At 40.9% G+C, this 25,776-nt stretch overlaps 2 protein-coding genes across 7 annotated transcripts in view; both read right to left on the bottom strand.

Moving 5' to 3' along the window:
- Positions 1 to 1,932: 1,932 nt before the first annotated feature.
- Positions 1,933 to 6,480, bottom strand: LOC119557633. Of its 3 annotated transcripts, XM_037870463.1 has the most exons (6): positions 6,211 to 6,478; positions 5,881 to 6,015; positions 4,780 to 4,962; positions 4,207 to 4,461; positions 3,096 to 3,323; positions 1,933 to 2,363 (listed from the first exon to the last, which is right to left on the bottom strand). In XM_037870463.1, the coding sequence occupies exons 1-6, from the start codon at positions 6,315 to 6,317 to the stop codon at positions 2,126 to 2,128; spliced, it is 1,146 nt and encodes a 381-aa protein (XP_037726391.1). In that variant the 5' UTR covers positions 6,318 to 6,478; the 3' UTR covers positions 1,933 to 2,125. The 3 variants fall into 3 exon arrangements, with proteins under 3 accessions (XP_037726391.1, XP_037726392.1, XP_037726393.1); XM_037870464.1 differs by lacking the exon at positions 5,881 to 6,015 and having other exon boundaries at positions 6,211 to 6,480; XM_037870465.1 differs by lacking the exon at positions 4,780 to 4,962 and having other exon boundaries at positions 6,211 to 6,480.
- Positions 6,481 to 9,903: 3,423 nt separating this feature from the next.
- Positions 9,904 to 25,776, bottom strand: part of LOC119556670 — a 79,390-nt gene continuing 63,517 nt past the window's right edge. For all 4 annotated transcript variants that reach the window (XM_037869030.1, XM_037869029.1, XM_037869032.1 and 1 more), the window contains exons 7-10: positions 18,099 to 21,228; positions 15,291 to 15,430; positions 14,439 to 15,222; positions 9,904 to 13,554 (exon numbers count right to left, since the gene is read on the bottom strand). In XM_037869030.1, the coding sequence (XP_037724958.1) occupies positions 11,625 to 13,554; positions 14,439 to 15,222; positions 15,291 to 15,430; positions 18,099 to 21,228 (5,984 nt within the window). In that variant the 3' untranslated portion in view covers positions 9,904 to 11,624. The remainder of the gene's footprint in view (positions 13,555 to 14,438; positions 15,223 to 15,290; positions 15,431 to 18,098; positions 21,229 to 25,776) is intronic.

Below are 25,776 nucleotides of genomic sequence, written 5' to 3' on the forward strand. Positions count from 1 at the left end.
TACAGCTGCCATAGGAACGATCGAAAAATTGCTGGGAAAAGAATAAGAAACAAATTATAGCTTCGGTGTTTCTTGACATATTATCTTATACTATTGGGAATATCATTTTTTGTTTTTAAATTTAAAAATTATAACTGCAAGGGTATACAAGCTTCGGCTTGCCGAAGTTTACTTCCTTTCTTGTTTTATTTAAAAATTAGTTGTAGTTGTGTGATTTTGATTTGAAAACTGCAATTTGATCAATTATTTAGGAATCGAAAGATTTATCTCGAAACCGCTTTTGGTAACCGATGTACACATTAATTTTTGCCATTTTTTTTTTGCACCTCAATATCTGTTGTAATTTTTTTTTTTAAGTTTTGACAAATTTGTAAATTTAATTTATCAATTCCTTGGTTTAATCAGTATTTCGTTTGATACATTTTAAAATGTCCACCAAAAGCGTATATTTTGGAGTCTCACCAAAATGATTTTTAATTAATTGAAAGGGACTAAGAAAAAGTACTTAAAATGTTCTTAGATATTCAAGTTTCAAATGTCGTTGGAAATAATAAAAAAACATTTATAAAATGCTACCTTTTCTCCCAAAATCCCCTAAGACACAGAGAAAAAACGAGAACATTTTGTTATACATTTCTTTTGTTTTATTTTTTTTTTATTTGTTTTTGTTTTGTTTTTTATTTTTCAAAGAACAGCCCAACAGTGTTTTTTATTACGGGTGCCACCAAAGAACAAGGACACACCAATAGATACAAGATACATTTAGGCGACATAAAGGACACGATTCGAGGGGAAACAGGTGGTTGGGCCTCAGTTTAGTCTATTAAAGTTGGCTTCAGCTATTGGTTTCACTATATACAATTCCAAAATATCCGTTTTAAATTTGAAACAGAGCTGAATCGCTCTCGGTAAAATTAGTTTTAAAATAAATTCCTATTGTAACTCTAAAGCTAAATGCTAAAATCAACAAGAAAGGAAGTTAGCTTCGGCAAGCCGAAGCTTATATACCCTTGCAGCTATAATTATTAAATTTAAAAACACAAAAAATGATATTCCCAATAGTATAAGATAATATGTCAAAAAACACCGAAGCTATAATTTGTTTCATATTATTTTCCTACCAATTTTCCGATCGTTCCTATGGCAGCTATATGATATAGTCGTCCGATTTTGATAAAATTAAATTCGAAACTCAGAACTAATTAAAAAATGTTATTTCCAAGCGTAGGAGGTTATATGTTAAAAAACACCGAAGCTATAATTTGTTTCATATTATTTTCCTACCAATTTTGCGATCGTTCCTATGGCAGCTATATGACATAGTCGTCCGATTTTGATAAAATTTAATTCGAAATTCAGAACTAATTAAAAAATGTTATTTCCAAGCGTTGGAGGTTATATGTTGAAAAACACCGAAGCTAAAATTTTTTTCATATTATTTTTCCACAAATTTTCCGATCGTTCCTATGGCAGCTATATGATATAGTCGTCCGATTTCGATAAAATTTAATTCAAAATTCAAAATTATTTAAAAATTGTTATTTCCAAGCTTAGGAGTTTATATGCTAAAAAACACCAAAGATATAATTTTTTTTCATTTTTTTGTCCGATTATTCCTATGGGAGCTATAAGATATAGTTGTCCGATCCGGCTGGTTCCGACTTATATACTACCTGCAAAAGATATAAGACTTTTGGGAAAGTTTCAGCCCGATAGCTTTAAAACTGAGAGACTAGTTTGCGTAGAAACGGACGGACAGACGGACAGACGGACAGACGGACAGACGGACAGACGGACATGGCTAGATCGACTCGTCTAGTCATGCTGATCAAGAATATATATACTTTATGGGGTCGGAAACGTCTCCTTCACTGCGTTGCAAACTTCTGACTGAAATCAATATACCCTCTGCAAGGGTATAAAAATCCAATCTTTTTTGTACAATTGTTAAATATGTATTTTTATTTGCAGCCACAATAGTTTTGTTTGAACTGTTTTAAAAATGTCTAAATAATTTTGTGTTGGACAAAACTTCAACTAGATATTGTCAAGTCTACTTATGCCTTTCAATTTCCTGCTGCTGTTTCCTCATTATTTTATTCCTTGGCTGGCGATGATCGCGCACCTACATCTGATGGAGGACATTGGCTGGCGAGGATCGGGTGCCGGCACCGTCGCCTGATCCCGAGCCGCGTGGACGAAGGTCGGCCGCGGAAACTCGCGTCCCGGACCAGCGGTTACGTCGTTGGTGAATTTGATCAAGCACGAGATGATGGCGTCTATGAGACTCTGGGCGCTCAGTTGTCCGGGCGTATCCTCTGGGTGAACCGAATATGAGCTGACTGCCGGATATTTGTAAGATCCTATAAACCAGAGTTCGTAAAAAAATCAGTTGATCGTTACTGCTTGTTAAAAAAATTCTTTAGAAAATTATGGCCCTTTATATATTTACTCATATAACAGCATCACTAAGGCCGCTTTATCACATAAGCAAAAATGTTGCGAATTTATTAGAAGATTGAATTGTTTTTAACAAAATCACTGAAGGCGCTTATCATATGTAGAAGATACAGAACAAGATAAAAAAAATAGGGAATTCTTTAGAAAACGACAGTTATTTATTCATACAGGGCCGTGAATCATGCAAGATGAAAAACAGCGAATTCTTCAAAAGATGATGGATAATTATTAATAGCAGAATCACTGAAGACGCTTTATCATATGTACAAGATACAGAACAGCGAACAGAATCAGCGAAAACGAATATAAATGTCCAATTTATATTTACCATAGCCATTTAAATTTAATTATATAACAGCATCACTTAAGGCGCTTTATCATACAAAATGAGAAACCGCGAATTCTTCAGATTATGATGACTCTATATATTTACCCGTATAACAGCATCACTGAAGGCAAATTCTTTAGAAAGATTTAAAGGTTATGTTCGTGCTCAGACTGTAAAATCAAAAGGATCAACTGTTATGTACGAACTTTAGTATAAACTCTTGCAGAACATCTTTAAGAGATCCATTTCGCCGTTGGAATTTCCAATTTAATTTTTATTAGAGGATTCTATTCAGTAATAAACTTACGCTTCTCGTTCGCGATCTTGGATCGAGCGTAGTGGACCCCTCTCTGGGATGGAGGCTCGCATGAACTGCCTGGGCGAAGGTCCCGAGCCGCGTGGCGGCACGTGAACTGTGATTGCGGGGTTGTTCCGAGCGATCTCGTGCTTCATGATGGCGTCTATGAGACTCTGGGCGCTCAGTTGTCCGGGCGTATCCTCTGGCGCTGGGCCGCCGTGTGCCTGACGATAGTACCTGCGTGGGTGAAACGAATGTGATTAGCTGACTGCTGCATATTTGTAAAATCCTATAAGTCAGAGCTCGTAAAAAATCAGTTGATCGTTGGGGAAAGATTTGTATTTGAACATTTTTAGTAGGTATTTAAAAAGTAAACATTTTTTTGTTCCAAAATTTTAAAATTCGAAATTAAAAAACAAATTGTCTAACAACAGCCGCATTTGATTTCAAAATATTCTTAAAAACCAAGTATTTGAATATATGTTAATGTCTCTCCAGCTTAATAAAATTAAATGAAAATCCGCGAATTCTTCAGAAAACTATGGCCCTTTCTATATTTACTCGTATAGCAGCATCACTAAGGCCGCTTTATCACACAAGATAAAATGTAGCGAGTTCTTTAGAAGATGAATTGTTTATAACAAAATCACTGAAAGCGCTTTATTATACAAGATAAAAAAAAAACAGCGAATTCTTTAGAAAAAGATAGACATTTCTATTTACTCATATAGGGCAGCGAATTCTTCAAAATATGATGGAGAATATTTTATATACACAAAAGCGAATTCTTTAGAAAACGAATATAAATGCCTCATTTATATTTTCGAAAGCCATTTAAATTTAATTATATAGAAGCATCACTTTATCATATAAATTGAGAAACCGCGAATTCTTTAGATTATGATGGCAAATATTTACTTGTATAAAAGAATCACTGAAGGCGAATTCTTTAGAAAGTTTTAAAGGTTATGTTTGTACTCAGACTGTTAAATCAAAAAGATCAACTGTTATTTACGAACTTTGCTATAAACTCTTGATGAACATCTTTTAGATATCCCTTTCACCGATGGTATTTCCAAGGTGCTTCTTATTAGAGGATTCTATTTAACAATAAACTTACGCGTCTCGTTCGCGATCTGGGATCGAGCGTGGTGGACCAGTCTCTGGGACGGAGGCTCGCATGAACTGCCCGGGCGAAGGTCCTCCGCCGCCGCCGACGCCTGGCGCGTTCACCACACCGCCGGCGAACATGCGCTCCATGCGACGACTGTCCCGCTCCCGCTCCTCGGCCACCGCCCGCCGCTCCCGGTCCTGCTCCCGTCGCTCTAGCTTCCTTTTCAGCTCCCGCTCACGGTTACGTTCACGCTTCATTATACTAGATTAAAAAAACAGCGAATTCTTTAGAAAACGATAGACATCGTTATTAATGGCGCTTTATCATACAAAATGGGAAACCACGAATTTTTCAGATTATGATGACTCTACATATGTACTCGCATAATAGCATCACTGAAGGCAAATTCTTTATAAAGTTTTAAAGGTTTTGTTCGTACTCAGACTGTGAAATTAAAACGACCTACTGTTATTTATAAACTTTGCTATAAACTCTTGAAGAACATTTTTTGAAGATCCTTTGTTAATGGTATTTCCAAGCTGTTTTTTATTTAAAGATTCTATTTAGCAATAAACTTACGCGTCTCGTTCGCGATCTGAGATAGTGGCTTGCATGAACTGCCTGGTCGAAGATCCCGGAAATGTGATTTCGGGGTTGTTGCGATTGATCTCGTGCTTGACGATGGCATCTATAAGACTCTGGGCGCTATGTTTTCCGGGCGTATCCTCTGGCGCTGGGCCGCCGTGTGCCTGAGGATAGTACCTGCGGGGGTGAAACGAATGTGATGAGCGGACTATTGGACATTTTTAGAAACCTATAAGCCAGAGCTCGTAAAAAATTAGTTTATCGTTACTGGTTGTTAAAAAAGTTCCATTTATGGAAACATTTGTACTTTTACATTTTTTGTAGGTATTTACAAACTAATTTTATTTTTATATTCTAAAACTTTAAACTTCAAAATTAAAAAAAACAAATTGCCTAACAACCGTATTTTATTTTAAAGCATTCTTAAATAACGAGTATTTGAAATTTCATTATTGTCTCTCCTGCTTAATAATATTAAATAAAAAACAGCGAATTCTTCAGAAAATTATAGCTCTTAATATATTTACTCATGTAACAGCAAAACTAAGGCAGCATTATCACACAAGATAAAATGTAGAGAATTCTTTAGAAGATGAATTGTTAATAACAAAATCACTGAAGGCGCTTTATCATACAAGATAAAAAAACAGCGAATTCTTTAGAAAACGATAAACATTTCTATTAACTTATATAGGGCGCTGATTCATACAAGATGAAAAGCAACGAATTCTTCAAAAGATGACGGATAATCGTTATCGTTAAACGATAATCGTATGTACAAGAAGAAGCAGCGAATTCTTTAGAAAACGAATATAAACAGCATTATTAGAGGCGCTTTATCATACAAAGTAAGAAACCAAGAATTCTTCAGATTATGATGATTCTATATACATACTCGCATAATAGCATCACTGAAGGCGAATTGTTTATAAAGTTTTAAAGGTTTTGTTTGTACTCAGACTGTGAAATTAAAACGATCTACTGTTATTTATAAACTTTGCTATTACCTCTTCAAGAACATTTTTTGAAGATCCTTTATTAATGGTATTTCCAAGATGCTTTTTATTTAAATAATCTATTTAGCAATAAACTTACGCGTCTCGTTCGCGATCTTGGATCGGGCGTGGTGGACCTGTCTCTGGGATGGAGAATGCGGTTGCGTCGTTGGTGCGATTGTTCTCGTGCTTGATGATGGCGTCTATGAGACTCTGAACGCTCAGTTGTCCGGGCCTGAAATTTTATTATTGTCTCTCCTGCTTTATAATATTAAATGAAAAACCCTGAATTCTTCAGAAAATGATGGCCCTTTATATATTCACTCATATGAAGAACATTTATTAATGTATTAATTATATATTTAATTATTTATTAATGGTATTTCCAAGCTGCTTTTTATTTTTAGATTCTATTTAGCAATAAACTTACTCGTCTCGTTCGCGATCTTGGATTGGGCGTGGTGGACCCGTCTCTGGGATGGGGACTCCCATGAACTGCCCGGGCGAAGGCCCTCCGCCGGCGGACATGTGCTCCATGCGACGACTGTTCCGCTCCCGCTCCTCGGCAAATTTAAGGTTAAATGGCAATTTAACAAAAACGTTACAAAATAAATTGTTATGTGCTAAGCTACAAAAGAAAACAAAGAACACTACAAATTCGACAAAGTTGTTTACGTCAGGCCAGATAACGATAGGCATAAATTCGATAGGCGACTGAGTCCAGGGAGTCGGGCAGCTGAGTCCAATTATGGAACTGGTTCCTTAAACCGCATGACTCCCAAATGAACAGAGGTTTAAATCCGAAAAATTTGACTGGTTTTTGGCGAAGAGAGGCTTAGAAAACCTGAACAAGCAAAGGTAATTAAAGGGCTAAAATCAGTGGTCGCAGACGGTTCTGTTGGCGAAAATGAATATAATTTATTCCAATTTATATCCATTTAAATCATTATTTATCTAACTTATTTAATTACGCAAACAAAAATGCTGAAATATTATTTATTATAATCTATTTATTTACGGTCCTTCGGTACCGTAGGTAGGCTTGTTAAATGTTACAATTTAAGATCAAGTTTTGAAATACAATGTGCCAGCGAAATGAATTCGTGTGAGTAGCGATTTGTGTTGGGGGGTGAGATGTTCCAAAAATCCGTCGTAAAGATTGCCGTTGTCCAAACTTGAAATTCCGTTTGGTTTTTCTTGTGTCTGCTGCGTCGATAACATTTTTGGTTGTTCCCCTCCCTGGGACATTCGAGGCAGTAGGACCCGACACCTCGGGTGGATATGGACGTGACCAACTTAATGACGTGACTAATTCAGCTCTATGCGTGTTCTGCGATAAGCCACATGTTTTTTTTTCTCGCTAACGACCTTAGAAACTTTGATACCACACCCTCTGGGTAATATTATAATGAATGAATGGGTAATATTATACATGCTTCAGATTTTATAAATGTACATAGAAACATTGTGAAGATTGGTTTGATCGATTACTACATAATTTCTTTATATTCCCCCAAGGATTCATCTAAAGTTTCTTGGCTTCGCCCAGTTTGGAAAAGCCATTTTTGAAATTTTTTCAAGTATTCCAGTAGATGTTTTCCTATCAATATTTGTTTGTTTTCGAAATTGCTTTTGTTCTAGTTTGATACCTATGGTTTTTAGATTTGAACGGCTTATTATATCCTTGCAGAGGGTATATTGATTTCAGTCAGAAGTTTGCAACGCAGTGAGGAAACGTTTCCGACCCCATAAAGTATATATATTCTTGATCAGTATGACTAGACGAGTCGATCTAGCCATGTCCGTCTGTCCGTCCGTTTCTAAGCAAACTAGTCTCTCAGTTTTAAAGCTACCGGGCTGAAACTTTCGCAAAAGACTTATATTTTTTGCAGGTAGTATATAAGTCGGAACCAGCCGGATCGGACAACTATATCTTATAGCTCCCATAGGAATAATCGGAAAAAAGCTAAAAAAAATTATATCTTTGGTGTTTCTTAACATACGCCAGGTGTGGACTTCCTACTTTTGGCCGGTTATTGTTTAGCTACTTTCTTTGGCACTCATTCTCGAGGGCATTTGAAATCGGCTTGGGACATAACACCTGCTAAATATAACATTCATGCTTAAGTAATTTTAAATATTCAGGAACCTAAATAGCTGGTTACCTTATTCCCAATCAGTAGTTACATTTTCAAAGGTAGCCATTTATTGTTTAGTTATTATAGTTATTATACAAACTTCGGCTTGCCGAAGTTAACTTTCTTTCTTGTTTTATTTACAAATTAGTTGAAGTTGTGTGATTTTGATTTGAAAACTGCAATACGATCAGTTATTTAGGAATCGAAAGATTTATCTCGAAACCGCTTTTAGTAACCGATGTACACATTAATTTTTGCCATTTTTTTTGCACCTCAATATCTGTTGTAATTTTTTTTTTAAGTTTTGACAAATTTGTAAATTAAATTTATCAATTCCTTGGTTCAATCAGTATTTCGTTTGATACATTTTAAAAAAATTTTAAAATGTCCACTAAAAGCGTATATTTTGGAGTCTCACCAAAAATGATTTTTAATTAATTGAAAGGGACTAAGAAAAAGTACTTAAAATGTTCTTAGATATTCAAGATTAAAATTTCGTTGGAAATAGTAAAAAAAACATTTATATAATGCTACCTTTTCGCCCAAAATCCCCTAAGACACAGAGAAAAAACGAGAACATTTTGTTATACATTTCTTTTGTTTTATTTTTTTTGTATTTGTTTTTATTTTGTTTTGTTTGCTTTTTAATATGTTGTATTTAATTTTATATTATTACTTTTAAGCTTACAACTTAAGGCATAAAGTTACAACTAAAACTTAAGTGCTAAACATCATTATCATGTATCGATCATAATCAGCTCTAGCTCTGCGACTCGGCGCACATTATATGCATATACTCCACATAATATTGTTGTTTACTCTTAACTCCTCTCTTTTTTTATCTCCCTTTCTTTATCCATTCATAATTTGTGTTTATTGTTATCATTATGCACTCAAAAACCGCCTTTACTCGTAATTTATTTTACTTTTTTCGTTTGCCATACAACTATATCGATTTGAAATTGATACAACAGAAAATAAACGGGGGAGAAAAACCGAAACAATAAAAGGGGTCCTTCAATATAGCGAATTTCAATTTGTTTTTTGTGTGATTTTGCTTAAATCATTTTCAGGGCACGCCGCCTTGTGCATACACTTTGTTTTGTTTTACATCCACATTCAGCTGGCGTTCTTTGTAATGCGCCCAGCTATAAAATTCGGTTATTCATACAAGTATTCATTTATATATTTATATGTGTGTAGAAAGTGCTCTCTATCGGGGATCGGCCATCGGGTATCGGATTGGGGGGCGATGCGAGCTGTTTCGTTGTGTAGGCGTTGTCCGTCCGTCCAGTCCCCAGGTCGCAATCGCCCCACCTCCGCCGACCCCTCCGCTCGACGCCCCTGGCGCTGTTTATTCTGTTAGTTATTATGCTGCCGTTTTACATACATTTATTATCATATATATGTATATATATATATATATATCTATATACTTTGTAAAATTTTCTGTATATATATATAGAATTTGTTTTTTATTTAATTTAATTTTTATATATATATATATATTTATAAAAAAAAATACGCTTCCTGCTCTTAACTAAAACGTTGCTGCGCGCTGCTCGGCCAGAGTTGCGTTTCGGGTTTTCCATATCCGTTTCCGCTTTGAATCGGGTTTCGGTTGCGAATATCTGCATCGTTAGCTTTTACATATATACTCATATATATATATATATATATCGTTTATCTTTTAATATTTTACAATTTTTTGTTTTGTTGAATAAGTCTTAGCGTTTGTTGTGTTTACTTCATATATATTTACTATATAGATTTTGTTTCGTTTTTAGTTTCATTATGTATTAAAAATATTTAATTTTTTTGTTTTCACGTTTTTTAATTGGTTTCACGTTTGTTTCGCGTTTGCATATAAAAAAAAAGTTAAAAAACGAATTAAACATTAATGTAGCTAAACACTAAAACTGTTTCGTAAGACATAAGTGTTATATAAAAAAATATGCGTATGTATATCCCATATTATATATTTATACGTAATGGGCTTACTTTTATTTTACTTACATCGAAACTTTCATTAGCTTATCAATTAAACGTACATAATTCAATAGCGTTTGCTTAAGAAGAGGGTAAAACACAATCATGCTCCATAAATTAGATCTTGCATATAAAAATAGCAAAAAAAAAATATGTATAAACGAATAATAGTAGTAGTAAATTTATCGATAAGATTGATTAAATGATGCTCATTAAAATTATGCGCAGTTTTTTTATGAAATTTACAAAAAGTCGTTTAAATAATGTTTAAAGTGTTCTATAGATAATATATATATATATTTACTTGTTTCACGTTTTACTTGTTTTCTTTCCTTTAGGTTTTTTGTTTTTCATTTTGTTTTTTTTTTTTCTAAGAACAGCCCAACAGTGTGTTTTTTATTATTTTGTTTACTCCTTATAATCATATGTGTGTATTGTATATATAAGTGTGTGGTGTGATTTCTAGTTTTTTATGTATATATATATATATCTATATTGTTGTCCCTACCAATTTCATTACGTTCTGACTCGGGGTGCTGAGGTTAGAGCTGTGTGAGGAGGAAACGTATTCACGGATGCCACGAAAGAACAAGGACACACCAATAGATACAAGATACATTTAGGCGACATAAAGGACACGATTCGAGGGGAAACAGTTGGTTGGGTCTTAGTTTAGTCTATCAAAGTTGGCTTCAGCTATTGTTTTCACTATATACAATTCAAAAATATCTGTTTTAAATTTTGAAACAGAGCTGAGATGCTCTCGGTAAAATTAGTTTTAAAATAAAGTCCTATTGTAAGTCTAGAGCTAAATGCTAAAATCAAATATCCAATCTTTTTTGTACAATTTTTAAATATGCGTGCTTTATTTTTGTTAGCAGCCACAATAGTTTTGTTTGAACTGTTTTGAAAATGTCTAAATAATTTTGTGTTGGACAAAACTGCAACTAGATATTGTCAAGTCTACATATGCCGTCCCACTCTGTCGCCCCCCCTGCATCTCTATCTCCCTCTCTTTCTATTTCCTGCTGCTATTGTTTCCTCATTATTTTATTCTTTTGTTTTTGTTTAGTTAAAGCCTTTTTCATTTTGTTTTTTATACATATTTTGTTTGTTTAGCTTGGGTTTCTTGTCCAACAGCAAGGTGTGTTAGTTGCATAAGCTGCATGTGCTGCATGTGCTGCATGTGCTGCATGTGCTGCATATGCTGCTGATGTTGCTGGTGTTGCTGTTGCTAGTGTTGCAGCTGCTGCAATTAGTGTTGCTGTCAGTAGTAGCCCGGATTGCCGCCGGCAGCACTGCTCCCATTGCCTCCTGGATAATGCTCACTGGCATAGTAGAGGCTCCTCTGCTGCTGCTGCTGCTGGTGGTGGAGTTGCTGCTGCTGCTGTTGATGCTGCTGGAGTTGTTGCTGCTGGGATTGCAACGGTGGCGGCAGCACTGAGGTTTGGTAGAGCTGCTGCTGCTGCTGATGATGCTGCTGCTGTTGTTGCTGCTGCTGCTGGCGATGCGGCGACTGTTGCTGCTGGACAAGATGCGAATGCAGATGCGGATGTGGTGGTGGTGGCTGCTGTTGATGCTGGGAGTGTCGCCGGTAGCCAGGATAGCCGTAGACCACGCTCGTGCTGCTGCCGGGCGGTAGTGCTGCTGCTGCTACTGCTATTGCTGCTGGCCGCAGGTGCGACGCCGACGCCGAGGACGACGCCGGCAGTCACAACTAATCTTCGTCGCTGAGGGCATCGTACTTGGACAGCAGCAATGGCTTCGATTCGCTGGCCGCCGCCGCCGCCGCTGCCGCAGCGGCCACCACAGCAGCTGCTGCCGACGATGGATGCTGGATGGCCTGGGCAACGCTACCGCCACCGCCGCTTCCTGGTCCGCCACCGGGGCCACCTCCTCCGACCGAGACACCACCTGGTCCGCCTGCCATACCGCCGGATCCGCCGCCCACCACCAGCGACACTCCGCCACCGACTGCTCCCAGCTCACTGAGCGCATGCGCCGCCTTGGCCTTGGCACTCAGATGGCCAGGTGGCGGCACTGCCTGGTGGGCCAGCTGCAGCGGCTGTGGTGGTGGCAATCCTCCGGCAGCACTGGGCACAGTCAATGCGCTATAGGGGAAGGCATAGGTGCTGGGAGCATAGGCTCCGGCAGGCGGATGATACGGCGAGTGGTGACTGTTGGCTCCGGACACCGTGACCGAGACGGAGCCCGCCGAGCGCCTTCCACTGGCATCCACTACCTCGTACTGGTTGGGCGTCTTGCGCGACACACTGATCTCCGGCGGCGGCGGCTGCTCCTTGCTGCGGTGCTGCAGCTCCATGGCAGCGGCATGGGCCACATGGGCCACGTGCGCCACATGGGCGGCATGGGCGGCATGCGAATGAGCCACCATATCGGCGGTCACTTCATCATCCGATCGCACCTCTACAGTCCGGTTCTTTCCATAGCTAATATCATCGCGCATCACCTCGGCGATGCGGGTCTTTACATAGTTGTCAATGGTGGTGGAACCGCCGCCCGATCCGGGTCCTCCGCCGCCGGGTGGTCCACTGCCACCGCCGGGCGCTCCCCTCTGCTCCGGCAGCACAACGCGGCTGGGTATGAAGAACTGTCCCGGCTCGCCACCCGGCGCCGTAGGTCCCAACACATGGTGCAGCATCAGGTCATGGCTATACTTTCGCGGACTGACCGCCTGCGGCATTCGGATAATGTTGCGTCCATCCTCGCCGGGCGTGTTGGCCCTGCCGGCGCCACTTCCTCCGCTGCCCGGACCGCCCGGAGCTCCGCCCTGACCTCCACCGCCGGGCGCTGGAGGTGGATGATGCTGCTGGGCATGGTGTTGCTGCTGCTGTTGCTGCTGCTGTTGGGCGTGATGTTGCTGCTGCTGCTGCTGGGCGTGTTGCTGCTGCTGCTGCGAAAGATGCTTGGCTTCCTCCGCCTTCTGTTGCATGCGGCGATTCTGCTTCCAGCGATCCGGCGGCAGGATGGACTGCGTCTCCTGCAGATAGGCCATAAAGGGTGGCGTGGGACGCAGATGGGGATTGGTCACGTAGTCGTTGGTTATGATCGAATCAGTTAGCTCGCCAAAGGTAATGCTCTTGGTATGGATCTGCTGGGGACTCGGAGCTGAGCCGCCAGCCTGGGAGGTCGGAGTTCTCAGCTGCCCATGCACGGATCTCGATTGCGACGATTGCGATGGTGGTGGCTGAGATTGCTGCTGCTGCTGCTGCTGCTGTTGTTGCTGCTGTTGGGCAACTGCTGCGGCTGCCGCCGAGATTCGCTCCTGATCCAAATCAATGTTGATCACACTGGGCGATCCCGACGAGCTGGGCTTGCCATTGTTCTCCGCCGTCAGCAGAGAGACGGCACCGCCCTCGTGCGGCTGGCGATGATCGCGCACGTACATCTGATGGAGGACATTGGCTGGCGAGGATCGTGTGCCGCCACCACCGCCTGATCCCGAGCCGCGTGGCGGCAGCGGAGCGTGGACGAAGGTCGGGCGCGGAAACTCACGGCTCGGACCTGCGGTTGCGTCGTTGGTGCGATTGATCTCGTGCTTGATGATGGCGTCTATGAGACTCTGGGCGCTCAGTTGTCCGGGCGTATCCTCTGGCGCTGGGCCGCCGTGAGCCTGACGATAGTACCTGCGTGGGTGAAACGAATGTGATTAGCTGACTGCTGCATATTTGTAAAATCCTATAAGTCAGAGCTCGTAAAAAAACAGTTGATCGTTAGGGAAAAATTTGTATTTTCACATTTTTAGTAGGTATTTAAAAAGTAAACTATTTTTTTTATTCTAAAACTTTAAAATTGGAAATTAAAATAACAAATTGTCTAACAACCGCATTTGATTTTAAAATATTCTTAATTAACGAGTATTTGAATATTTGTTAATGTCTCTCCAGCTTAATAAAATTAAATGAAAAGTCGCGAATTCTTCAGAAAACTATGGCCCTTTCTATATTTACTCGTATAGCAGCATCACTAAGGCCGCTTTATCACACAAGATAAAATGTAGCGAGTTCTTTACAAGATTAATTGTTTATAACAAAATCACTTAAGGCGCTTTGTCATACAAGATAAAAATACAGCGAATTCTTTAGAAAAAGATAGACATTTCTATTTACTCATATAGGGCAGCGAATTCTTCAAAATATGATGGAGAATTATTATAAATACACAACAGCGAATTCTTTAGAAAACGAATATAAATGTCTCACTTATATTTTCGAAAGCCATTTAAATTTAAATATATACACTAAAGGCGCTTTATCATACAAATTGCGAAACCGCGAATTCTTCAGTATATGATGGCTATATATTTACTCGTATAAAAGAATCACTGAAGGCGAATTCTTAAGAAAGTTTTAAAGGTTATGTTTGTACTCAGACTGTTTAATCAAAAAGATCAACTGTTACTTACGAACTTTGCTATAAACTCTTGATGAACACCTTTTAGATACCCCTTTCACCGATGGTATTTCCAAGGTGCTTCTTATTAGAGGATTCTATTTAACAATAAACTTACGCGTCTCGTTCGCGATCTGGGATCGAGCGTGGTGGACCAGTCTCTGGGACGGAGGCTCGCATGAACTGCCCGGGCGAAGGTCCTCCGCCGCCGCCGACGCCTGGCGCGTTCACCACACCGCCGGCGAACATGCGCTCCATGCGACGACTGTCCCGCTCCCGCTCCTCGGCCACCGCCCGCCGCTCCCGGTCCTGCTCCCGTCGCTCTCGCTCTCGCTCCCTTTCCCGCTCCCGCTCACGGTCACGTTCACGCTGCTCTCGCTCCCGCTCCCGTTCCCGTTGTTCCCGTTCCCGTTCTCGCTCTCGCTCACGCTCCCGCTCCCTTTCCCGCTGCTCGCGGTCCCGTTCCCGCATCCGCTCCTGGTTCTGCAGGATCTCCCTGTCCCGATGCTCGATGGCATGGTTGTGCTGCTGCTGCTGCTGATGCTGCTGGTGGCGCATCACGCGCTTGGCATTGTCCATGTGCCGTTGCATGTCCACCTGGGCGGCCACATTGAGGCTGCGATAGTGCTGCTGCTGGGCAATCTGCTGCTGCACCAGGGTGTGGTGATGGTGCTGCAGGGCCAGGTCGCGGTACCGCTGATCATGGTGGGCGGTCGGCGGCGGTGGCTGGGCCACGCCGACCACAGCATGGGGAGGCAGCGGAGCGGGTCCGGGACCAGGTCCGGGTATTTGTCCCGGCGGCGGAGCAGAGCCCGGTGACTTGTCATCCTTTTGCGACGGCACCGGCAACTGGGGCTGCTGCACGGCCACATCCACAAAGGAGGCTAGGGCATCGTGACCACCTATTAGAAGGATGGGTAAGAATATGCATTAGTTTCTGGGCAGGATTTAGCAGACTTAGTATACTTACTTGGAGCATATTGATAGGGGGACACAATGTGCATGCTCCTCGGCGGCGGAGCTGCCGGAGATGGGGGCTTGGAGCCCGTGTTGTGCCTCTGGATTACCCCCTGTCGCTGCGGCGGCGGCGTGCGATGCGGACTTGGAGTGCTGAATTAGGAGAAAATTAGGAATTAGTTGCAGTTTCATAAAATAATTTTCAAAAACTTTGATATTTAATATATAATTGTATTTATAGCTACAAAATATAGATATAGCTACAAGATATAGGTAGATAGGTCAAGGTTAACTTTTGCAAACTACATACAAAATCCAAAGGTTAAACAATTTTCTTAGAAATCCACAAAATCTAGGGTAAACATATTTTATTATTCAATGTAATGCCTACAAAACTTACTAAGGAGTTACCTAAAAATGATATATATATGCATGTATATATTTGTAGATTCATTTTCAAACATTTTTTTTCTTCTTCCTAAATATTTTTTCGTTTTCAACATGTTGGAAAAAAATATTAAATTGTTATTTTTGTTTTTAAGACCTTTATATTCGTTGGCAATACATTTTTTTTATTTTCAAAAAGGTGCCACTGTCATTTTTTTATTTTTTAACAGCTCACTGCAACTTTATACATTTTTTTTTTTACTAGATTTTCCGTTTTTTATTTTTGACCTAATTATTTTCATTATTTTTTATTCTGAAAGCTTTTTTCATTAAACTGTTGGCTGCAGTTTTACTTAGTTATTTTTGCCTGATTTTCATTTGTGAAAAACAAACTTAGTTCAAGTTTTTAAATTAGTTCATCGTCTTGATTTCATTTTTATTTAATCGTGTTATTCTCAACAGGTGTCACAGCAACCTTTCTTCTGTTAATTGTTTGCTGCATTCTCAGTTAATTTACTTATGGCGTTACATTTCTTGTTTTTTATTTTCAACAGGTTTCACTGTAACCGTTCTTTCTTCACTTAGTTTTTTTTTGTATTTGTTTTTATTTGTGGAATTAAATCAGATTAAATCAAATATATTCGATTTCACTTTTTTTCAATCGTGTTATTTCCAACAGGTGTCACTCTGCAGTTTTTAATTTCATGGTCAATTTGATTTGCCAAGGTCAGTAAACAATTATTTTGGTTAATGTGAAAAACATATTACTTATCCGCATGCTCTTTGTATTTTTTTAATATTAGCTTCTTAATTTTGAAGTTTTTGAATGGGAGTACGGCAGCTCCTGTTCAGCTTTTGTGAATTTTTTCAAACGTGGGAGTTATTTTCGGACTGCCCACTGATTTTCGGGAGCTTTTAATCTGCTCTCATTCACGACCTTTTCCGCATTGCTCTCAATTGCATGGCGTCCCTGTTTACAGGATAGCCTTTAACATGATTTTAACCAAAGTCCGATGGCAGATGGATGCTTCACCAATGTGGAGAATTATGACGCAGATATGCAGAGTGGAGTGCGTAGGCCACTACAGTGCTCTTGCAAACAAAAAAAAACAGAAACCATATAGTACATATGCAATATGGCATATGAATGGTGAAAACCTTGGGGGTAGGGGGTGTTTGGCACAACATTATGCCTTTCCTGCATGGTATTCGCATCCCTTGGAACAAGTTTTGCACTATATTAGCCGAAATGGGTCAAGTTCTGTTAAGCTGGCCATTTTGACCCACTGCACAATTGCACATGACCATAATTGATATGTTGTTCTGGATGGCCAATGAATTCTGAAGAGCTTTTAATTGCATTGCAATTTTACATGCCTCACATCAAATGGCATTGGCGGTTTGTTATTTCTCACCTCAATGATTGGTATTTAATTAATATTGATTTTCAATTAGTATTTAACATTAATTTTGCAATAAAACTTTGGGTGCCGGGAAATATAAGCTCAGGATAGCCCTGAGTAAGTATTTTTAAAAAATAAATCACAATATTTCGGCTATATCTAGTCTAAAATGACATGTAAATTCATTAAAATTAAATACAGTTACACTAAAATAAATATCTGCATATTGAGTTCAAAATTTGCTATTTTATGAGTTAGTACATAAGTAATATATCTATTTGAATAGGGCTAGAAAATATTAAATACGATGCTATTCATATGTATGTACTTCAAGCATTTTATACACTAATTTGATCAACAAATCAAAGATTTCTTATCTAAAAGCAAGTTTAAAACCATTATATTAACATCAATTGTTCAATTAGATATTAACATATTTAAAATCAATAAAACAGCTATGGTAGCGTATAATATTTTGATTAAGTATAAAATAGTTGAAACTCTAAAATAACTTTAGTTGTTCAATTTAATATTTCAAATTAATATTTTGTCATTGAATAAAAGTATGCACATAAAAGTGTAAGTTTGAAATCCTTAAATTAACTTTAATTGTTCAATTTAATATTTCCATATTTAATATATGAATTTAATATTTCCAATATTAATAAAACCAGCTATCGTAGTGATCAAAATTCTAATGGAATATGAAATCTATGTAACCTTGATTTAATTTTATTTTATTTAAAATTTAAAAAAACAGCTATTGTAGCGGAAAATATTTTAATTTAATATGAAATCTTTGGATCTTTTTATAAACTTAAGTTTTTAATATAATACTTCCATATTTAAGATGAATATAAACTGCTATCGTCGTAGCGAAAAATTACGTTTGATAATATTTGAATTGAATATGAAATCTTTGGAACTACTACATTTTTCTTATCACTGCTATTATATCACATATCTTTGAATACAAACCCAGGCTAGCCTAGGGATCCCCAGTCAACACCCCAATTCCCATCTCCACTCACCTGTTTGCATGATCTGCCGGCGACGCGCGACTGGAGTACTCCGGCCGGCCTCTGGGCGCCGAGTCCTTGTCCCCGCCGTAGGCGAATCCCCCGGCACTGCCCACACTGTTCCGCGGCGAGGGCGACTCCTTGTCGGAGCCACCGCCTCCTCCGCCGCCGCTGGCACTGCTGCCGCGCGACATGTTGCGCTGCTGCTGCTGTTGCTGCTGCTGCTGGCCCTGCATCTGCTGCGAGGTGATGTAGTCGTGCATCACGATCTGCCGCGTGCTCAGCACCGGTGCCTGCTCCACAACGCCGCTGAATGGCGATCGGGCATAGGGCGAACTCACACCCACTCCATAGCCCTGCGGTGGTGGCGCCTGCGGCGATGACTGCTGCGGTGGCGGCGGCAATTGCTGATTGCCACCCGGCTGCTGGGCGGGACTGTGACGCTGCGAGCTCTTGTAGTAGCTCTCGTAGGCCCGCTTGCTCTCCAAATGATGCGGTGGCAGGTGGAGCGGTGTTCCCTGCGTTATCGATCCATGTTTGCCGCTGCCCCCGGGGCCACCTGGTCCTCCGGCACCCACGCCCTCGGGCGTCGTCTGCCTGACCAGGCCATCGAACTTGGGACTGAGCAGCGACGAGGATGAGGCTGCAGCTGCTGCTGCTGCCGCCGCTGCTGCATGTACGATCTGAATTTGTTGTTGGGCAGCATTGGCCGGCGTTCCATGGGTGATGGAGCCGCTCTTCACCAGCAATTGCTGCTGTGCAGCCGCCTGTTGTTGTTGCTGCTGCTGCTGTTGCTGCTGCTGCTGTTGTTGTTGCTGCTGTGATGGCGAGTGACCGTGACTGGGATGCAGGTGGTGGGGACTCAGCTTGGGCGGCACCTTGGACACACCTCGGCCGGAGGGCGGCTGTGCCGGCGGCGGTTGTCCAGCTCTCGGCGGCAATTGACCCTGGCCCGAAATGGAAATGGGCACGGGCACTGGGACAGGTTGCAAGTATAGAGCGCTGCCGGGCACGCCTGGCATCACACCGGGCACCACACCCACTCCGCCGGTGGCCTTGAGCACTCCGTGCGGCGGTGTGGGATACAGATACGAACTGGGCGCCGCCAGCGAGGGAACGGTGACGGTATCGCCGCGATACATGCCCGTGGAGCGGACAATGTGCTTCATCGACATGGTCGGCGGTGGTGGGCCATGATGGCGATCCGAAGAGGAGGAGGGTCCTCCGGCTCCAGAGCCACCGGATGATCCGCCGGCTCCCGTGTGCGGTGAGTGGCCATCGCGCGGTGGCTTCTTGATGCTCAGGTCCAGGGTCTGCGGCTCCGGTTCCGGCACTTGCAGCTGCGAATGCTGCGGATGCTGGCCCAGCGACGGATGCTGCGGATGGACCGGATGCTGGGCATGCGACGGATGAGCGGGATGCACCGAGTGCTGCGGCGGTGGTGGAATGCCACGTTGCGGATGAGCCGCTGGCACATTGTAGATGATGGTCTCCGGCGGCGTGGGTGTCGAATGGGCAGACGAGCCGCCACCGCTCTTCGATGATCCACCACTGGAGCTCTTTACCACCGGTGTTATGGTGGCCTTGTCCACTCCACTGACTCCGCTGGCGGCTGCGGCATGGGCCATGAGCCCAGGATGGCCGAGCTGACCCACCACGCCCAGATGAGAGTTGACCACCGATAGGGTGGCCAGACTATCGCTGGTTCCATTGTTGCTACTGCTCGTCGGTGGCAGTGGATGAGCTGATGGCGGTGGTGGCACTGCAGCTGGCCGGGATGGTAGCTTCTGCACGGAGGTGCCATGGGGCAGACCACTTGCACCCGAGGTAGGCGGCGGTGCTCCGCCAGACTGCTGCTTTAGGATACCCGGATCCTGGCGATATTCCCGCACAATGGTCAGCTCTTTACGATCCAGATTATTGGCAGATTGTTGTTGCTGCTGCTGCTGCTGCTGTTGCTGTTGCTGGTGGGATGGGGATTGGCTTTGTCCTTGAGCCTGACCCTGACCCTGCCCCTGACCCTGCTGCTGACCCCCTTGTCCGCCCTTGGGCTGCGGTCCCTTGTGCTTCAGCGAACGCTCAATCACCGAGAATACGCAATCCTGCACATTGTTGACCGCCTCGCGACGCATGCCCATCGGTCCGTTGACCTGCTGACCCGGTGGTGCTCCTCCTGGTGGCATTCCTCCCGCCACCATATTGCCCACCGGCGGCTGCAGTCCGGCCACATTATTGGCATGTCCCACATGCCCATGACCACCGCCGCCATGGCCATGGAACAGGACCTTGGGACTCTGGCGATTGGCCGGCGAGTTCTCGTTCTCCTCATCCGCCGTTTCCGTGGCCGAGGAGTCGTACTCCTCGCTGGTCTTCTGCTTCTTGGGTGCCTGCCCGGCGGCGGGGGGCAGCAGGCGATCATTGTCACCCGCCGGCGCAGCCACGCCCGCCGATCCCGCCTTGCCGCTCATCCGTGTGGGTGTGATAATCAGTGGCGTGCTGTTGTCGCCTCCTCGAGGAGTGGATGTGGCCTTCTGTTGCGGAGCTGGCGGTGGCTGGGGCTGCGATAGTTGCTGATGATGTTGCTGCTGCTGTTGTTGCTGCTGCTGCTGCTGCTGCTGCTGTTTGACCAATGTGAGGGATTTGTGGCGCTGCAGATTCTCTGGACTCTCCACCGATGCCGTATCCGAACCACCCGGCTCCCGCTCGTCACACGACGAGGTACTGACATCCGTCTCGTCGCCACCACTGCCGCTTCCGGCACCGCCACCGGAGCCGTCCGTGAGATTCAGCTGCGGATCGAGCTTGCGGCGGATGCGCATCAGGCAGGCCGAGCAGCAGCGGGTGGCGTGCGGGGGTATCTGGAACTCGGCCATCACCGGGTCACGGATGTCGGGCGCCAGTTCGAAGAGGCGGGAGGGAATGTTCCGCAGGCGCTGGGCCCGATCCTTGGGATTGGGGCACGTGGGCAGCGGGCAGTTGGGATAGCGGCTGCGCACCGATTTGCATTGGCAACTGTTGCAGACGCGGGCTCCGGCCGGAATCGTCTCGTCGGGAATGCCGTACTGCTGGCCACGCCCCTTCTTCAGCGGTCGGGTGCGCGGACATGCCTCCGCCTTGCACACAAAGCAGCTGGCCAGTTTGTCTGTGGATGGAGGAGCAGGTCAAAATTCCAAGGTTAGTAAGTTGGCACGGGTACACTTGGAGAAATATTCTACAAGGCGGGCATATATACTTAATCTTTCAACTTTGTTTCCAAAATATATTAAGTTTATATCTTAAATAATCTCAAATAAGTATTTGAGAATTATAAGCATACTGTATTATGCTTAAATTATGAACATTCAATCACTGAACAATCACTCTTTTCGGAATAAGTAGTTGAGAATTATAAGCACTGTATTACCATATTGAAATATCATATGTAAAATACCTTCAGTACCTGTAGTTTTTAAAAAAATCAACTTTCTTTAAAAAACACTTGGAAAGAAGAAAGAAATTCTACTTTGCTTTCAAAAGAAATTCTAAAATATTTAATACATACTAAGTCAATGTCCAAAATATTATGTTTCGCAAAAGACTTAAAATATTGTTGCACATTAAGAAATTGAGAATTATAATCACACTGTATTTCAGTATTGTAAATATCATATTCAAATTTTAAAATCAATTTCGAAAGGATTTCGGAAATGTGTAATAGTGGTTTGTCCTTGGAAATATATAACAATTACTGTAGTGGAATAAGTAGTTGAGAATTATAAAGCATTTCACTATTGAAATATCATAGGGAAATATAAACCTTTAGAAACGTTAGTAAAAGATTGAATTTCCTCAATTGTCTATGAAGAGTATTAATATTAATAATTCTTTTTTTAGAGAAAGCCTAAAAAGCTTAATATTTTTGGATTCATTACCATCCCTTGAAGCCATATAATATTTTCCTTGAGTGTAGGCAAAAGTTAAGCAAACACATTATAAAATGCGATTTAATTAAAGCTACTGGTCAGGAAAAGTGGAGGTGGGTGGTGGAAATCTGGGAAATAGGGAGAAGGGGATCGCTTTCATTAAGCCACTTAACAAATAATGAGCAGCAGCCAATTGAATATTTTAAAACGCCTTCCACCCAGCAGCTTTCAACGGGAAAAAAACAGCAGGAGGGGCACAAGGATGCGGCTCAGGACGATTGCTGATGGATGGATGGATGGTTGGAATGGCAATAAATGGGAAGGGATGCTTTGGGAAGGGATGAAGCAGAGTGAAATGGATCTGCAGACATGGTGGATTACTATAGAACATGGAAAATGTAAAAATTATGATTTTAACAACTTGTTAAAACTACATTTTGAAGTGAAACACACCGAGGCATTTTTAAAAAAAAACAACCAGATATTACAAATCCAATCCACTCATGCATTTATTTATAAAACTTTGATATTTGCTCTCAACTTGAAAATTAATTTTAATCCCTTTCGATCAAACCTCAAGATATACCCTCAAGTTATGGCTTCAAAACGGATTATCACAGGAAACAACACACCCCTGACCAACCGGAAAAGCAAAAACCCACCACCACCAAATGAAAATCCTGACTCGGTGGCAATTTCTGTTTGTCTTAGTTTTTGTTTAGCCACTTTAATAATTTTAAAATTTTAATGATGTGCAAATAGAGCGGGAAAATGCGCTGAGGGGGCAAACACAATTGCGGCATTTAAGCAAAATCAATGTAATTAAAATAAAGAACGAGGGTGGGTGGTGGTGGAATAAAGAATAATTGTAAGTAAAATCAATCAGGGTTTTAAATGTCAGTGGAGACACGACGACTGCTGACCAAACAGAGAGGAGTCCTTTTCGTCCTTGTGGCAGGATAAAAAAAAATAAATAAAAAAACCATCCCACCACCCTCGACTTCTACTTTCTCCACAGCCTGCGCGTATTTCGCGAATCTCAGTGGAATATGAAAATACATCAAAGTAGCCTCTCCACTTTGCACCACCTGCCCCACACAACCACCCACTGAGCCACCCACACCCCCCACTCCACCCACTTTATACGTTGTCCAAGCTGAGGAGAGAAAAATATGATGAGTAAAAATGCTTTTTGAGCGTTAAAATTTTAATAAGCCACTCATTTTAATTTTGATTTTTAAGCGGTGGGTGGGGGAGGGGGTCGAACAGGTGGATCAGTTAACTGGCAGGTGAGTGTGCCATTTTAACCCCATCACACAGACACACTCGACTGTCTGTCTCCGCAAAAAATGTGACGGCAAAATGTAGGCTTTTTTTGGTTTTTTATTTAACTCCATTAAAAAAGCTCAATCAAATAGCAATTATAGATTGCAAATTAAATAAAAATCACAAAATAAATATTTAATATTAATAACAATAAGAACAACAAAGCCAGAAGGAGATCAACAAATAGCGGGTAACCAAAAAAATGTTGTACATCAAAATGAAACCACAAAATGAAAACAAGTTCAAATTTAATCAAAAGAAAATAAGTGACTATAGGATACTCTAATTCGGGGTTTACAAGTATAACAATTAAATATCATTGTCTTCAAAAAAAAATAATTGTTAAGCGTTCATTACTTTGCAATTAAGTGATTCTATTTAAAAAATAATAACATCATTAGACAATTATTCAATTTATTCCCTTTTGTTCTTATTATTATAGTAATATTTTCATTAAATTTTCTAATAAAAACATTTTTTTTTAAATTTTTTAATTTTCTGAATACAGGTTGAATCTGTTCTGTTAAAAAAAAAAGTATTACCGATCTAAGCAATTTTTCCGAATCTTTTTTATTTTATTTATTATTGTAAATATTTAAATTTATTTATTTAATAGACAAATCTTTTTGGTTTTATTTTTATATTATTCTATTCGATACTATTTAATTGTTTATTATGAATAATTTAGTTTAATTATTTAAATTTTTTTAATTTTTTTAATATTTTGAAGTAAACGGCTTAAATTAAATGTTTAATACAACATTTATCGGCAGAACGGCCACCCAAATTAAAATAACAGTCGTAATGAAAATGAATTGAGACTCCGGGACGTCAATATGTGGAGCACATGCCACACGCAGGTGAAAATAGCCATAAAACAACAGCAACACCAAATAAATTAATTAATAAAAAGGCAATTGGTCGACACCGGAGGTTCAGAAGCCCCCAAAACCCCCATCCGCCGAAAAGGAAAACAGGAAAATGGGGTTGGCGCTGAGGTTTGCGAAGCGGGGCAAGGGGGTCGAGTGTCCGGGCAAACGTTTTTTATTATTTAATTTTGATTTTAAAATATTCTGTAAATATTTAATACACTTTGGCGATAGCAGCAAAAGAAAATAAATAAAGGACAAGAACCGGCAGAAAAACGGATTCATATGCATCACGGTTTAAGGATAATTCGTTTTAATAGGTTTTTAAGCCATAAGAAGATTTCCCTTTTTAATTTGAATGCTTTATAATATTAATATAACAATAAGTAATTTAATAGTGTTTTTAATAGTAATCTCTCATTTATTCAATTATAAACCAACCACAATTAATGGAATAATTAAATGGCCTTCATTTTGATGGGAACTTATGTCCACTGATCAAATGTCAGACACAATTGATGTCCTGTTTTGGTCAATAACACACGATTCGACAAAATGAAGTCAGGTGTAATTAATGCATATTAATGGAATTTTGTGTTAATTAAATGTGATGACCCACAACACAATTCAACAGGGCCTAAACTTTCTCGATTCCTTTATATACGTAGATAATATAATATATACAGCATACTTATATGGGCGACAAGTTGGCCCCGAGGGAAATTCGCCAATGCACTTGCTTTAAAGTAATTCAATCAAATAATAACAACAAATAAGTAAAGCAAAGATGAAAAATCGAAAACTGTGATATGAATTTCCGTTCAGCTATCTTTTTTTTTATTTTTTGTTTGCTGACCAGCATCGTTCGTTGTCGTCAGCGCGGCTCTCTTTGCATTTCGATCAATTTTATTAATAATTCAATCAGTCAAAAAATTATTTGAACCGCCCCAAAGGAAAACAAAAAAGTTTCGACGCCGCAGTAGGGAAAAAGTGGGGGGTGGGGGGTTGAGGAGAAAGTATGGAGAGAGGAGGAAAGAGGAAGTTGGCATTGGGCTGGGGTTTTGGCTTTCTCTGGTTTCTTGTCACACTAAGAAAATATTATCTCCAATATTATAATCAAAAAAAACTTTTTTTAATATTTAAACAAATTTGCTTTATACTATCAAAGTTTTTTTTAAAATAGTTTACTTTGCATCATATTATATTATGTTTTGTATCCAAGATTTTATAGTTTTCAATAAAAATCTACAAAAAATGTACATTTCAGAAAACACATTTTTCGCTGTGTACCCATCTTCTTTCTCATTTCCCAGTGAATTTTCTACTTTGATTTGTGCAGTCGCGACTTTGGAGACAGAGGAAGAAGAAAGAGAGAGAAGCAGATGAAACGTGGAACATTGGGAGTTATTTGCACAGTAAAGAAATATAAAAAAATATCAAAACCAGGGAAAAAAGCGAAAATCAAAACGACAAACATAACAAAACGAGACGCAACGTACACCCCCTAAGAGTCTCTCTCTCTCTCTCTCGCTTTATTTTCCTGACTCTGTCTCTTTCGCTCTGCTCTCCAAAATGAAATAATTCCATTAGTAC

This window comes from Drosophila subpulchrella, chromosome X, assembly GCF_014743375.2.
Source record: "Drosophila subpulchrella strain 33 F10 #4 breed RU33 chromosome X, RU_Dsub_v1.1 Primary Assembly, whole genome shotgun sequence".
Taxonomy (NCBI): domain Eukaryota; kingdom Metazoa; phylum Arthropoda; class Insecta; order Diptera; family Drosophilidae; genus Drosophila; species Drosophila subpulchrella.